This window comes from Mesoplodon densirostris, chromosome 4 (assembly GCF_025265405.1).
Source record: "Mesoplodon densirostris isolate mMesDen1 chromosome 4, mMesDen1 primary haplotype, whole genome shotgun sequence".
Lineage (NCBI taxonomy): Eukaryota > Metazoa > Chordata > Mammalia > Artiodactyla > Ziphiidae > Mesoplodon > Mesoplodon densirostris.
This window is the reverse complement of record NC_082664.1, coordinates 121,753,774-121,767,873: the sequence shown is the minus strand read 5'-3', so window position 1 is coordinate 121,767,873 and position 14,100 is coordinate 121,753,774. Positions and strand designations below refer to the sequence as shown.

The 14,100-nt window shown below is 50.0% G+C and overlaps 1 protein-coding gene across 1 annotated transcript in view; it reads right to left on the bottom strand.

The window, feature by feature from the left end:
- Nucleotides 1–344: 344 nt before the first annotated feature.
- Nucleotides 345–14,100, bottom strand: part of HEXA (hexosaminidase subunit alpha) — a 38,961-nt gene continuing 25,205 nt past the window's right edge. The window contains exons 2-14 of the mRNA XM_060097040.1: nt 11,866–11,958; nt 10,111–10,176; nt 8,222–8,268; nt 7,598–7,708; nt 6,625–6,726; nt 6,003–6,135; nt 4,902–5,082; nt 3,878–3,964; nt 3,540–3,612; nt 2,705–2,888; nt 2,447–2,537; nt 1,656–1,760; nt 345–572 (exon numbers count right to left, since the gene is read on the bottom strand). Coding sequence (XP_059953023.1) covers nt 509–572; nt 1,656–1,760; nt 2,447–2,537; nt 2,705–2,888; nt 3,540–3,612; nt 3,878–3,964; nt 4,902–5,082; nt 6,003–6,135; nt 6,625–6,726; nt 7,598–7,708; nt 8,222–8,268; nt 10,111–10,176; nt 11,866–11,958 — 1,337 coding nt within the window. The 3' untranslated portion in view covers nt 345–508. The remainder of the gene's footprint in view (nt 573–1,655; nt 1,761–2,446; nt 2,538–2,704; nt 2,889–3,539; nt 3,613–3,877; nt 3,965–4,901; nt 5,083–6,002; nt 6,136–6,624; nt 6,727–7,597; nt 7,709–8,221; nt 8,269–10,110; nt 10,177–11,865; nt 11,959–14,100) is intronic.

The window sequence follows — 14,100 nt, the reverse complement described above, 5'->3', positions numbered from 1 at the left end:
GGGCTGGAGCCCCTGCTGCTTCCCAGAACTTCTTTGGTCCCCTATGGTGTCTTCTGTATACAGAAGCCTTGGAGGTCTAAGTGATGAGTCTAAGGATGGGGTATGTGTCTGGACTATGTGTGGGGTTGGAGAGGCATCATAACTCAGGCGGAGCAGGACAGCACAAAGGCTACAGGTTTCATTCCCAGCCCTCAACTTATAAGATCCCTCCAGGGGCAGATACTGAGCCCAACCTGGCTGGGCCCCGCTGAGCCCTATCACCCTCAGGGGCAGAAGGCCAGTTCTGGCAGCTCCCTTACCCTAGGGCCACTCACATTTTTTTTCACACAGGTAATCCACATTCATTATAGAAAAACGCCACATCACTCTTTATTGGACACCAGCACCAACACCAGCCCCCTTGTCTCCAGGCACACAGGCCCCTTCCCCTGGGTGGGGTACAGTGGAAGCCTGGCCCCGCTACCGCTCTCCTAGGGCCAGCACCCTCCTCGGTGCCTGGGGTACTTGCTCAGGTTTGTTCAAACTCCACGTCACAGTAGCCTACGCTGAGGGGCTGGGCCTGGACACCCCGCCTGCGAGAAGACGTAAAGAAACAGGGCGAGATGAGCCCCTCGGAAGGGGCATGGTCTTGGGCCCCAGCAACACCTTCTCCACCACAACCAATGGTCTCCCCTTCCCCCAGTTCAGTGGGTTTCAAACTGCCACTAGACACCAAAATTCCTTGGAGGGGTCTCACTTCCAGAGATTCTTGCTTGGGATGGGGCTGTGTGTTGGCAAGAATCTGCAATCTGAACAGGTGCCCCAGGTGATTTTGATACAGGGACACCCCGGAACCTTGAGGAACACCTCCGTATTTCTGACTTGCCTGTTTCTGTGCCCCAGCCCCAAATAACTCAGTACCTTTAGAAAAAAGGTGGATGCCTAAGGGGTGCCCAGTGCTCCTGGCCCACTGAGCCCCCATTAATGGCTCTAAAACTCTGTAAGTGTGGTGAGGGGGGGAACCGAGGCACTGTCCAGCCCATGCACAGGGTGTGGACATGAAATCCCATCCTTAGGTCTCAGCCTCACAAGTTCCAGGACCTGACCAATCTCCTTAGGGTACCTCTAGGCATGCCTCCTTTATTACCCAAATAAGTTATGTGCTCAGAGATGGTAAGGAACTAGCTTAAAGTCGCCCAGTAAATTACAGACAGTTGAGGCTTAGACCCCACCATGCTTGGCTCTCAGCCTGGGACTCCCCTCTCTACTAGGCTGTTTCCCCTAGGGCCTCAAGACCTAGTAAGTGAATGAATCAGGGAAATGACCATCTTACGCAGGCCCATCCTAACAGGGGCACAGGTGTCATGAGAACCCATAAAAGCATGGCCATGGCTACGAGCGCAGACTCTGAAGTCAGCCTGGTTCATATCCTGGTTCTGAGCAACTTTGGGCAAGTTACTTAACTGCTCTGTGCGTCAGCTGCCTACCTCTGAAATGGGGATAAAACTACATCCCCCTTATAGGGTTATGGTAAAGAGTCAATGAAGCAATGCTGGCAGACGGCTGAGCGCAGGGCTTGCCACACACAGTAGGCCCCTGCAAGTGTCAGCTGTTATCAGTATTCTTTTCCTGTCAGTAGGGGTCCTCAGCCCCCAACCTGCCCATGGCCTGCGTACCTCAGCAGCTCACAGCGGAAGTGTGCCAAACGTTTATAGGCAAAGTCCAGGTTGGTCACCATCTTGTTGCTCCACAGCCTCTCGGCAACAGCCCCTGCTCTAGGCCTGCAGGAAAGGGGACACGCACCAGGTTGGGCCCTGGATTCCTGGCAAGGGTGCTGGACACCCACAGCCTCTTGTTTAGGCACCCTGGACTAGCCTGGGGACAAGGGACGTGATCGACACCTTAATCAGAGTGACAGCCAGCTGGAGGGCTCACAGGGACTTCTAGGGCCCAGCTCCATCTTCAGTAAAATGGGGATCGGGATCCCATCTCCTCCTCTCCCGAACATGGGAACCAGATTACGTCTTAAAGGCGTCGTGAACAGTTACTGACAGCGGCCGCAGCAGCTGTTCTCAAAATGTAAACTCTACGCACCCAACCAGACTTGGTGAGGAGCTGCAGCCTGAGGAGACAGCATAGAGGAGCCTTATCACATGCACTTCAGGGCTGGACCCTGAGCAAGCCATCCCGAAGGGAACATTCTTTCAACGTGTTCTCCAGGGCTCCTTATCTCTATCTGTGAAATGGGGACAACAGTCTCCATCCCACACACCTAATGGGCTGGAGGAGTAAATATGCAAGTCAGGTGGGAGGTGACTTACATACAAACAGGGGCAACACTGCGATGCCCCTTCTCTCCCAGGCCTGAAAGGAGGGTGCTCGGCTGGGGGAGGCTGGACGGGACTGGGCCTGTGAGGGAGAACCCACGCCCACAGGCCCAACCCTCCCCATCCCCGGAAGCCCTTACCAGAGCCTGGGGACCAGGTTTGTGCTGTCCACATACTCGCCCCACATACAGGCCTCTCCGCCGATCACCAGAGCCTTCTGCTCAGGGCTACCTGAGGGAAAACAAGCAACCACAGGCCTCTACCGCCTTCCCAACGTGGCCCTCTCCTCAGATAGGTCATTTCGTCTGTTGACCTGCAATGTCCAGCCCAGAATCTCCTGGCTTCCGCCCTATACCCCACTCAGCCGCCTTCGGCAGCAAGGAGAGCTCCCTGTTTACCTTCAAATGCCAGTGGCTCCACCATGTAGATATTCTTCCAGTCAGGGCCATAAGTTATGTGGTTCAGGTACCAGGGGGCAGAAAGCAGGGCCCGGAAGCCGGCACTGGTGACCAGTTCCATCTCCTTCATGTACCTTACAGGCATCTCTTCTCGCCATACCTGGATGACTGTGTCTGGCTGAACCTGTCAGGAAAGGTCAAAGGGCAGTAGGAGATTCCCGGGCCACAGTGTTATGCAAGCAACCCAGGCCAAGGGGTGTGTGTTCCCTCTGCTCCCCAGCAGCAAAGCATTTCTCTGTGACTCCTAAGCACTGAGCTTCTAGCCCAGTGCAGAGGCCAAGGGCCCCATAGGCCCTAGGGGAGCTCCCTGCTGCCTCTCCCCCAGTCCTTCTGCAGCTTCCCTGTCTACACTGAGATAGTAACACCGGCTGTGAGCTAAGGGAGACACGCAGTGGGGCCCAGGAGACTCATCAGATCAGGAGCTACCATGTCCGAGCATCTCCAGATGCTTCTGAGGATGGGACGAGGTTCCTGCAGAGCCCCTGACGTGGCAGGAAGCTGGGATCTTACTGCTCAACAATGAAGGAGAAGGTAGCCCTGGAAGATCCTAGTCTATGACACAGGCAGGAAAACCCAACCCATCATGCCAGTCTCAGGAATCCCAAGTAACCTAGCAGCAGAAATAACTTGATCCGTTCATAGTGAGGGAAGACAGATGGAGGCTCTGACGCCCACACCCAGGGCTCAAACCTCTGTACCTGCACAGGAGCAGGGAAGGGATGGGAGACCACGGGGAGGCACCGAGCGTGGCCCCTTCTCTCTGCCCCTGGCTCACCTTTACTTTATTATCAAACACCTCCTGCCACACCACATAGCCCTTGCCGTAGGCAGAGACGATGTCCAGCAGCCTTAGAGAGTGAAGAGAATGTCTGCTTAGTTCAGACAGGCTCTGTGCTACAGGTGCCAGTGCCCTGGGGGCTGAGCCTGGTTAGGAGCCCATTCCTGACTGACCAGTTGGGAATCAACCACTCCAACGAAAGGACATGACAAAGGACCCCTTCAGGGGCCCAGAGAGTGGTCCAGCAGGTCCTGGTCCTGCTATGGAAAGTGAGGACTCCACAGGAGTTGACCCCCAGGGACCAGGGACCCTGCCCACCCTCCCTCCTTCCTCACGTCTGGATGTAGAAGGACTCCAGCTGCTTGAAGTCCTCACCAAAGCCTTTCTTCTTCATAAAGGCCTGGATATCTGGGTTGGACTTCCTGAATCCCAAAAGAAAATGAAAATTAATTCTTTTGACATCCTCAAAGCCCAGAGCTTGGGGATGTATCACCTGGCCTCCCACAACTCCTTTTTTTCACCTGAAAAACCAATCGACTGAGGATCTCAAGAGGCCACAAATTTGGGAGGTGTGGCTAAACAAAGCTAAATGAAGGGGGCCACTGACATAGGCTGAGAAAGGCTGAGTCTGGATCTGAAGAGCTTCAAGTTCACCCTCAAAGAGAACACATATCAGTCTCTCTGGGCTATGACACGTGGCTCTGAGGTCTTGGCTTGGGGCTCCAGCACACTGGATTCTGGCTTCTGTCTCTTACCTCCCATACCCTGGGCATAGTCTGCTTTTCCCTTAATATTTATTCTTTATTCCAGTTGGATACAAGCATTGCTGTCACCCATTGCAGCTCCCTTATCCCACAAGGTCTACATTTTGTTTTTTCCCTCCTCCACTCTTTCCTCAGATCCAGCGCTAGTGCCCACTTCGCCAAGAAGCCCCTGAGCCTCTTTTGAGCTAAGCAGATCTGAGGGTGGGAAGCTTACAATATAATACTAACTAGACACTGTCATATATTAGCCTTGAATTCATATGTGTCCTGTCTCTTCAACCAGACTATTTTAAGCTGTCAAAAGCAGGGATTGTTTTTCTCTATCCTGATTTTTCCAAGACAATTCTGTGCCCAGAGCTGGTTTTTCTGTAAATATCTCAAGGCCATGACAAGAGGAAAGGAGAGTTTCACATTCACAGCCTTGCCAAAATCAGGTAGGGCCTCTCTGTAGGTGGAGAGAGAAAAGGCCGAAGACCTGAGCCATCAGGATGGAGACAGATGAGGAACACCTGAGACAGGTGGCTTCTCAGGGGCTAACCTCTACTCTGAGTAGGCAGTTCATCAGGCCAGGATGGGAAGGTCACAGGGCTCATACCAGCAGGTGAAATCAACCTCATCTCCTCCAAGGTGAAGATAAAAATCTGGGAAGACAGAGCTGATCTCCAAGAAGAACGTGCTCATGAACTCATAGGTATTGTTGAGAGCGGGATTCACTGGCCCAAAGGTGCCAGAAGGGTGGGACCCAGAGTAGCAAGGAGTTAATAATCCAGGGACACCTAAGGCAATAGAGAACCTCACACTAGTGTCACAAATACACAGACCCCACATACAGTCATATACATGATGACAACTGCATTCAGATATTACATGCACACAGACAGGAACATTCAGGCATTCACAGACACTGGTAATTATGAGCATTTAGTGACAATCAAAGAAATACAAATATGTCCACAATCATACACAGACAACTGTCACACACATACTCCTGCCTTGACACACTCTTCCAGCAGGGGTCACCCTCGGTCCCAAAGTCTGCCCTCACGTAGCCTATGGGCAGAAAAGCAGAGAGCCTGATCCAGCCAAACTGGCAAAATCTTTCTTCCACTCTAGGGCACAACAACGTACAAGGGCATCATGAGGCAAGGACGTCTGAGAAGAATTTGCCCTTTTAATTTATTTATTTATTTGGCTGCATTGGGTCTTTGTTGCTGTGCACAGGCTTTCTCTAGTTGCAGAGAACAGGGGCTACTCTTCGTTGAGGTACATGGGCTTCTCATTGTTGCAGAGCACAGGCTCTAGGTGCACGGGCTTCAGTAGCTGTGGCTCGCAGGCTCAGTAGTTGTGGCTCGCGGGCTCTAGGGCACAGGCTCAGTAGTTGTGGCACACGGGCTTAGCTGCTCCGCGGCATGTGGGATCTTCCTGGACCAGGGCTCGAACCCGTGTCCCCTGCATTGGCAGGCGGATTCTTAACCACTGCGCCACCAGGGAAGTCCCTGCCCATATTTTAATAGTAAGAAGCGGGCTCCTTCGCCCAAAGTAAATTCTGCCTATCTAAATTCCCAGTGGAAAAAGTTGATGGAAAACATTCTTCCAGAGACCAAGGCTGAGGCATGCTACATCCAAGAGCCAATATCCTAAAGTCCCCTTGAGGGGAATCAGTAGACTCCCTTCCACCTCCAGACATTATTCTTACCTGGTCCCCATGACAGAGTGTGGCCAGGAGTGTCGAACTCTGCCAACACACGGATACCCCGAAGCCGCGCATATTCAATCACCTCCTTCACATCCTGTGCTGTGTAGATGTGGGTGGCAGGGTTGTAGGACCCCTGAAAGGCACAAAACACCATTCAGGATCTCATTTCCTGAAGGCTAGCAGAGGAAAGGATACTCAAAATGCCTTCTGGACCCCCCTGGATATCAGAAAATCTACCAACAGCCCTTTGGTATCAGGGGTTGTCTTCAAGGAACTTCTTCATAATTTCCCACAAGCTATCACATCTACTGTCTTATCTCAGTGCCATGATGCCAGTGAGATGAACAAGGTAGTTATTATGCCCAGCTAACCAAATATAGATAAATAAAAAGAAGATGGGACCAGGAGAGATTCTCTCCTGAAGGTCACAGAGCAAATGAATGGTGTAGTTTGGACCTGAACTCAGGTCTCCTGACTCCAAATCCAGTGCCCACCCCCTATATGTCAGTGTGTATCTAAAACTGGCTGGTTAGGAGGAGAGCTGGTGTCCTTGCCAGCAGGGAGCCATAGCCAGGTTCAGACTTCAAGCCATCAACTTGGTCTGGGCGAAATTAAGGCATACCTTTTTGGTGAGGTCTGGAAAAGTGAAGCTCTCATATGGGAAGGAAGAGTCATCAACCAGATGCCAGTGGAACACGTTGAATTTATTGTACGCCATGACATCCTGTAGGTCAGAGCACGCACTGTTAACTCAGCACTTCTCCAGCTTCAGCCCCAAGCTTGGCAGGCTGCTCCACACACTTTAACAGGCTCGACCTGCCCAGCTTCCTGCTAAGTGTTCACAGGTTCTCCCTATCAAACCTTCCCATCGGGTTGTGCCTGGCGTGGAGGGAAGGGGAAGACCCTGCACATGCAGAGATGGCTGACAGAAGTAGTATCTCCTCTTTGGGGGATGAGTTATGGTCACATCGAGAGGAGCGCTGCAGCTCCATGGTAACCTGCGGTCTTCAGAAAGCCCCACAATACCCTGAAAACTAATATTTCCTCCTGCCATTTGTTTTGGGTTGTCTGACTAGTGTTTATCCAAACTGTGAGGTCTGTTGTGAATTTAGTAGCCCCATAGTCCATAAATCTCAGATGCCCAAACTGGTGGATGTGTCCACTTCTTTGGTTCCATCAGGAGAGCAAAGGAAAAGTTAGACACATGAGCTAGATCAGCAGCTGTCAGGTAAGACTGCCCATCAAATTCAAGACAGTTAGGAACATCCCCAGGTAAGGCTTTTGAACATCTCTTTCCTATGACTTTGTACTAACTAAAGTTAGCTCTGCTCAGTCAAAGAAGTCAATTCCCCAAACCACTTCCTGCATCGCTGGAGACAGCCCGGACATTGGTCCTCAGTAGCCAGTGGGGTAGGTTTAAATCACTCTTGTTATTTTTTTGAATCTTGGAGCAGGTCATCTTTTACATTTTTCCCGGGAGCTCATAAAGTTATGCACATTCTCTCTGTAACTCTTTAAGAATATGGCACCTGATCTATCTGTTGTCCCATTACCCCAGAACCCTGAGGGCAAAGAAGGCCTTAAGGCCTGGGTACCAGAGTGTCCAGGATGCTAGCCAGTGGCAGGTAATGGCGAGACGTATCCAACAACAAGCCCCGGTGAGGGAAGCGGGGGAAGTCCTCAATCTCCGTCTTGTTGATATAGAACTGTGTGGACCAAACACTGAACATGTTAAGATTCAAAGGAAATTCACCAGTGGGGTGGAGGGGGATGAGAAAAGTCTTCCAAGATTCCTGAAAAGCCAACCTGTGACTGTTCTGCAGGGTAACTGTCTCCACAAACACCGCACACCTCTACCTCAATGACCATAAGCAGGTACCTGTCCAGAGAGCAACTGTCCTGTGCCAGCCAAATACAGCTGTCCCACATACCACTCAGCCCACATATTCCAGATTTTCACTGACTGTTAATATTTTCTTCAAAGCAGTGTGGTCTCAAGGTCATTGCTAAACAATGACCCAGGGTGAACTAAGTTATACCCCAACTGGCAAAATCTACCAAACCAGTTTCCACCCATATCTCCTTGAATACTCTTTTTTGGGGCCATATCAAGCCACCAGGACTCTGTTTAAGGTAAAATAAGATATTTCCAGGACTCTCAACATTGGGAGCAAACCCCAGAGATTTAAAAGGAGCCCTTTTTGAGGGCCCACACTCACCGTGCCCTCAGGAGATCTCCAAACAAGCTGGCTAAAAGTCTCCAGACCTGCAGGGAAGTAGAGAGGCAGATGGTAAAGACTTAGGGAGGTGGGTAAAGACTTGGAACCATTTGGAAGGTTCCCATGTGGCACAGCACAGTGCTTGGGCACACAGTGAGAGGGGATCTAGAGTAGGCTTGATGGTTCTCAACAGTTACGAAAAGGGGATAGTAGGAAGCCAGTATCTATTTTTACTCTGTATTTTATTTGGGGAGGTGGCAGCGTAAGGGGTTTTTGTGCCCCTCCTAGCAATACAGTAACCCACATGCCTCTTATCTATACTTCCTAAGCCTTGAATTTACAAAGATATTAAGAAGAGAGGCCAAGGGGCTTCCCTGGTGGCGCAGTGGTTGAGAGTCCGCCTGCCGATGCAGGGGACACGGGTTCGTGCCCCAGGCCGGGAAGATCCCACATGCCGCGGAGCGGCTGGGCCCGTGAGCCATGGCCGCTGAGGCTGCGCGTCCAGAGCCTGTGTTCTGCAACGGGAGAGGCCACAACAGTGAGAGGCCTGCGTACCGCAAAAAAAAAAAAAAAGAAGAAGAGAGGCCAAGATGTGTGCCCATGAGGACAGACGCAGCGACAAGCCAGCTCACAAGGGGTTAAAGCTTTCCATGGATAATACCCAACAGGAGCTAAGGGAGCTGAGAAAAAGGGGCCTCCAATCTCTTGCCCCTTCACTTCTCCCAGACTGAATTGTGAGAATGTTATCATTGACTTGAGTTTCATAAACTCAATCAGAAACTTCTGGGTCCACAGCTGGACTTAGAAGACAAAGAAGCCTCCACTTTTCCTCTTCAGAGCCTAAGAAGAGAACCAGCTATAGGGAGCTGAGGTGTGGCAGGCAGCAACTGCCCCAGAAGACTGGACACAGACTCCTAGATTCCAGCAAAGCCCAAGGGCAGACATGCTGAGTCCAGAGCACTAGATGTTCTCAACAGCTGGGGGGCCTCACTTCTGAAAATCCAGCAGAAGCCCTGTGAAGGATTCCCAGAATCCTAAATTTTCAGAATTTAAGAATCTGTGAGACTTTCATGGTCACTCAGTAGCTCATTTGAGGCAGACTTCCAGTGTACCACCATCTGGGCTTCTCTCCAGTCTGACTCTGATGCCTAGCACTCGGGGTCCCAGATCTCCCCTACCTTAACCTGCCTAATAGTTAACACCCACACAAAAGCTACAAGAGGTAGAAAGGGGAGTTGGCATGCTGTTTCTCCAAAACACAGGGGAGGGGAGAAGCTAGGGAACAAAGACAAACCAAAACAAGGTTTGGAGTTCAGTGAGAATTTCTCTCATCATTCACCAGCAGACCTTTTACCAAAAGTGGTAGAGTTGTTTGGCTAAGTCTGTATCTAGGGACCGAATACCTTTTCAGTAAGCCAAGAAGAAGGGCAGGGGGGCCTATCACCCATTAGCTAGCAAAGTCCTCAGTTTCTCCCCAAATAATAGAGTTCTACATATTTTACCACTCCTTACCTCTTTTTTGACATTTATCTATTCCTTTTAATCTAGTTTTTAAAGAACCTTTCCAATCATGTGTCTGAAAGGAGAGCTGAACAAGCAGTGCTTGTGGCAGAGTGGGCCCCTCTCCCCAGCTGCCTGCCCGCTGCTTCCCCAGAGCACCTGCCCAGGGGAGTGGCTGCCCCTGCACAGGCTGACACCTGTCAACTTCTGGAGACAGCTGTAAGAATAATCCCTTCAGGGAGCTGGGGAAATACTCTTAACTGGACCATAAAGCAAGCTTCCTAAGGTGGGGGTGTTCACTGGGCCCCCAGTCCTGCCCCCTACCCCACCAGGGCTGACCTTCCCACATCATCCTTCTCTCTCTCCCAGCGTCAGCCCCATCTTGTTACCTCGGAGGGCGCCCCAGACAGTCTCTGAGAGGAGGAAACACTGCTCATCATTTACAGTCAGGGTGTCTGAAATGACAGAAACGACTCCATTTGGTTAAGGATTTCTACCCTCAGATTACAATCACATGTTCTGTGTAAATCCTTGGATTAGAAAATAACAACAAGAGAACAGTATGGAGGTTCCTTAAAAAACTAAAAATAGAATTACCATATGATCCAGCAATCCCACTACTGGGCATATACCCAGAGAAAACCATAATTCAAAAAGACACATGCACCCCAGTGTTCACTGCAGCACTATTTACAATAGCCAGGTCATGGAAGCAACCTAAGTGTCCATCGACAGATGAATGGATAAAGAAGATGTGGTATATATATACTGTGGAATATTACTCAGCCATAAAAAGAACGAAATTGGGTCATAGAATGGACCTAGAGACTGTCATACAGAGTGAAGTAAGTCAGAAAGAGAAAAAACAAATATCGTATATTAACGCATATATGTGGAATCTAGAAAAATGGTACAGATAAACCAGTTTGCAAGGCAGAAATAGAGACACAGATATAGAGAACAAACGTATGGACACCAAGGGGGGAAAGCAGGGAGTGGGGGTGGTGGTGGGATGTACTGAGAGATTGGGATTGACATATATACACTAATATGTATAATAAAATAGATGAATAAGAACCTGCTGTATAAAAAAATAAAATTAAATTTAAAAAAAAAGATAAGCTGTCACCCATGTGGATTTTTCCCTGTTATATATGGATAGTTCTCTTTCATTTAGGAATAAAAATGCAATATATTATAAAACAAAAAATAACAAGGGACTTCCCTGGTGGTCCAGTGGTTAAGATTCCACACTTCCACTGCAGGGGGCGCGGGTCTGATCCCCAGTCAGGGAACTAAGATCCCTTATGCCGCATGGTGCAGCCAAAAAAAAAAAAAAAAGATAACATTTTTTTTTTTCTTTCAAAGAGGAGGCGTTGCCTGAGCAAGCAAGGCTGCACTCAGGCCTGGGGCCAAAGTGGGAGGGTGGTCACCCAGTAGCTCCGAGGCCCTGGAAGACAGTGTGTGAGGAGGGGCAGGCTGATACAGATTCCTCTATAAAGCACCACCCACCCTGTGGGTCAGTTTCCCCACCGGAAACATAATTCCTGCCAGGCTTTAGCTCCAAGTATGAAGGGGAGAGGGATGCTCGGAGGGGTGAGTCCAGGTTACGACGTTCCCAGAGCCTTTGAAATCACCCTCCTGTCCCTTTGTCTCCAAGCTTCAGCTACTCCATCAGGAATGTAAGGAAGAAGCCAAGACCTGAATGTTCGCTTTGCAGACGGAGATGCCCCCAAATGCCGCTGCTCAGGGAAGACGGGTGGCAGCCACAGAACCAACGCCTTGACTTCCTCTCGGTTCAAACGGCCGTAAACTCCTTCTCTTCCCAGGGTAGGGTCTCTTAGAGAAAATCAGCAAAGTGTACAAGTTCCTAAAATGCCAGTGGGATTATATTCAGTCCAGAAGGCAGGGGCCCTGTGGGACTCAGTGAATAGCCAGTGTGATGTTCACAGCCAACTGTCAGATGCTGGTTAGACTGCATAGGAAAAATTCACCTTTGACGGCTCTAGGCACTTGGTGAGCCCTGGTCCCCACACTCATGGAGGGCTCCAGGCGTAGCATCCGCAACTGAGGCCAGGCCATCCGGAGTTACAGCTCCAGACAAGTGCTTTCTCTTCTCGAACAGGGAACAAGGTGGTACTTACAATTCTCCACAGACTCCAAAGAAGGAAACTGGTCACATCCAGGAGTGACAACAAGGATAACCAACGAATTCTTCTCTGACGTATGCCATTTGCCTGCAAGGACAGGATGAACTCAGTGAGGCTGACCTGCCACCAGAAACAACAGGCAAAACTAAGGCCCTGCAGAAGGGTTGCTGGCTCTGGTCCCTTCAGCCTGTGTGCCCGTGGTGAGGGGGAGGGGACGGATCTGCCCTTGGCACTGCCTAGTCATCTGTTCAACTTGGTCACTTCGGTCGTGCTCTGCTCTCCCCAGTAACCCGCCTGGCCCGTGTATGACTGGCCTGGCAGCAGCCCTCTGTAACCGGGCTCTCTGTTTCTGACTTGTAGAGGCCAAGCACATGATTCCAAGACCTCAACAACTGCTTCTGAACTAAAGATGGCTCTAGAGTACTGCTAGTCAAAGTGTGGTCTGCAGATTAGCAAACGGTGTTACTGGTGGGTTACCAGATAGGAAGCTTATATGACTCCAGAATGTGAGGCAACTATGTCAGAGCAAACACACTGTTTAGGTCTAACAATTTTTCATAACAAGGTTTTCTTGTTGAAGGGAACCGTTTTACGTTCTGGTGCGTACGCTTCTCATCTCATTGCAGAGTGGCACTTGAAGTAGCACTGCTCTGGAGGGCTCCAGATGAAAGCTTCCAACTTTGTAAAAGCTCAGGAGCTAATGTGAGCAGGTGAAGCAGATGACAGGAGGATCTTCTATGCAAAGGAGGCCTGAGATGACCTAGCGGGCGCTCCAGCAAAGGCACGTGGCCACCAGCCCATCCTGCTTCCTTCCTTCCTCTTCCTTCCTGCCTCTGTCTAAGGCAGACTTCTTCCCAACAGTGGAAAGCCACCCAGTAGGAGACAACATACTATCTAATAGAGTTTAACAGATCCCAGTCTACGCAGAAAAAAAAAAAAAAAAAAAGCCCAAATCAAAACACTAATGTACTGTCTCTTCCCACTCTCCCACTGGTTCTTCTCCGTGACCTTCAGGGTGGTTCTGATTGTACCACTCCAAGCCTGAACCTCAGTGAACTCCCACTCTCTTATTCTTTTTCTGGAGCCACATTCATCCCCACTGGCACCACAACATCCATGACTTCCTATGGAACTATAAAGTCAGGGGTAGGATGGTCTGGCAAAAAGCAGGGAGAGAGGATTCAGAACCAAACTGGAATCCCAAATGTTATCTAACTCTAGGCAGAAGGAACCCAGGAGCCTTGAACCATCTCAAGGAAGCCTGCTCAAATCTCCTGATCACTACACCACATGGCTGCATCTTGGCTTTCAGGCCGGCCAGGAAGCAAGCCAATCAGGGGCCCTTTCTCACCATAATGAGCAAACATATTCTTTCCCCTGCCTGTAAATATCCTGTTGCCCCACACTAATACCTGCTTAAACCCTGGAGGCAGAAGAGAATTTGAGGCTATTCTGGGACAGGCCAACTCACAACTCCATTCTAAACCCTGAAGATTCATCCCCACAACATAGGAGGACAACCAGACTTTCAGGGCAGAGAGCACACTCAAAGCAGAATGTGCAGGGCCATTCCAAGCTCTCTAAGCAGACAGGCCATCTCTACAAACCCCAAAGACCAAGGAGGACTTCACTGAGAGGCAGGCGTGAAGAAAACTATAAAAGAATATCCCTCCTTAAACCACGGCCTCATCCCTTGTCTCCTTATCCCCACCTGACCCCACACATTGTGGAGCCCCAATATCACTGTGTGGAGAGCTCATGTGCACATCTACCCAGGCGGGCATGCAAAAGAGGACAGAAGTCCTGAGCTGTAGTCTTAATCCTCTGGACCTCAGTCTACCAAACTGAGGAGAAATCACAACTATTCATATGCAACTGCCATGGTCACTGTCCTGATGAGGAGAAAGGCTGCACAAACACCAGGTTTATCTGAACTTACTTAGAAGACAAGAAAACATCTAATTGCTGTTGTTATTATATTTTTGTTTTTCTAAAACACACCTATACTCCATTCTCTAAATCCATGGTCTTTTAGTGGGGAAGGTCCCAGACTCCTTTGAAGATCTGACAAAAATGAAAGGATTTTTCCCCTAGAACAGTGCCCTTAATTTAAGGGCTCATCCCTCCACCACTGACCACCAATCTCATGGTGAAGAAGCCCCATCCTAAGTGCTCTCAGTGACTCATGTGGGTTTGGGCTGATAAAGAAGACACAGAGTCATGGCTGCT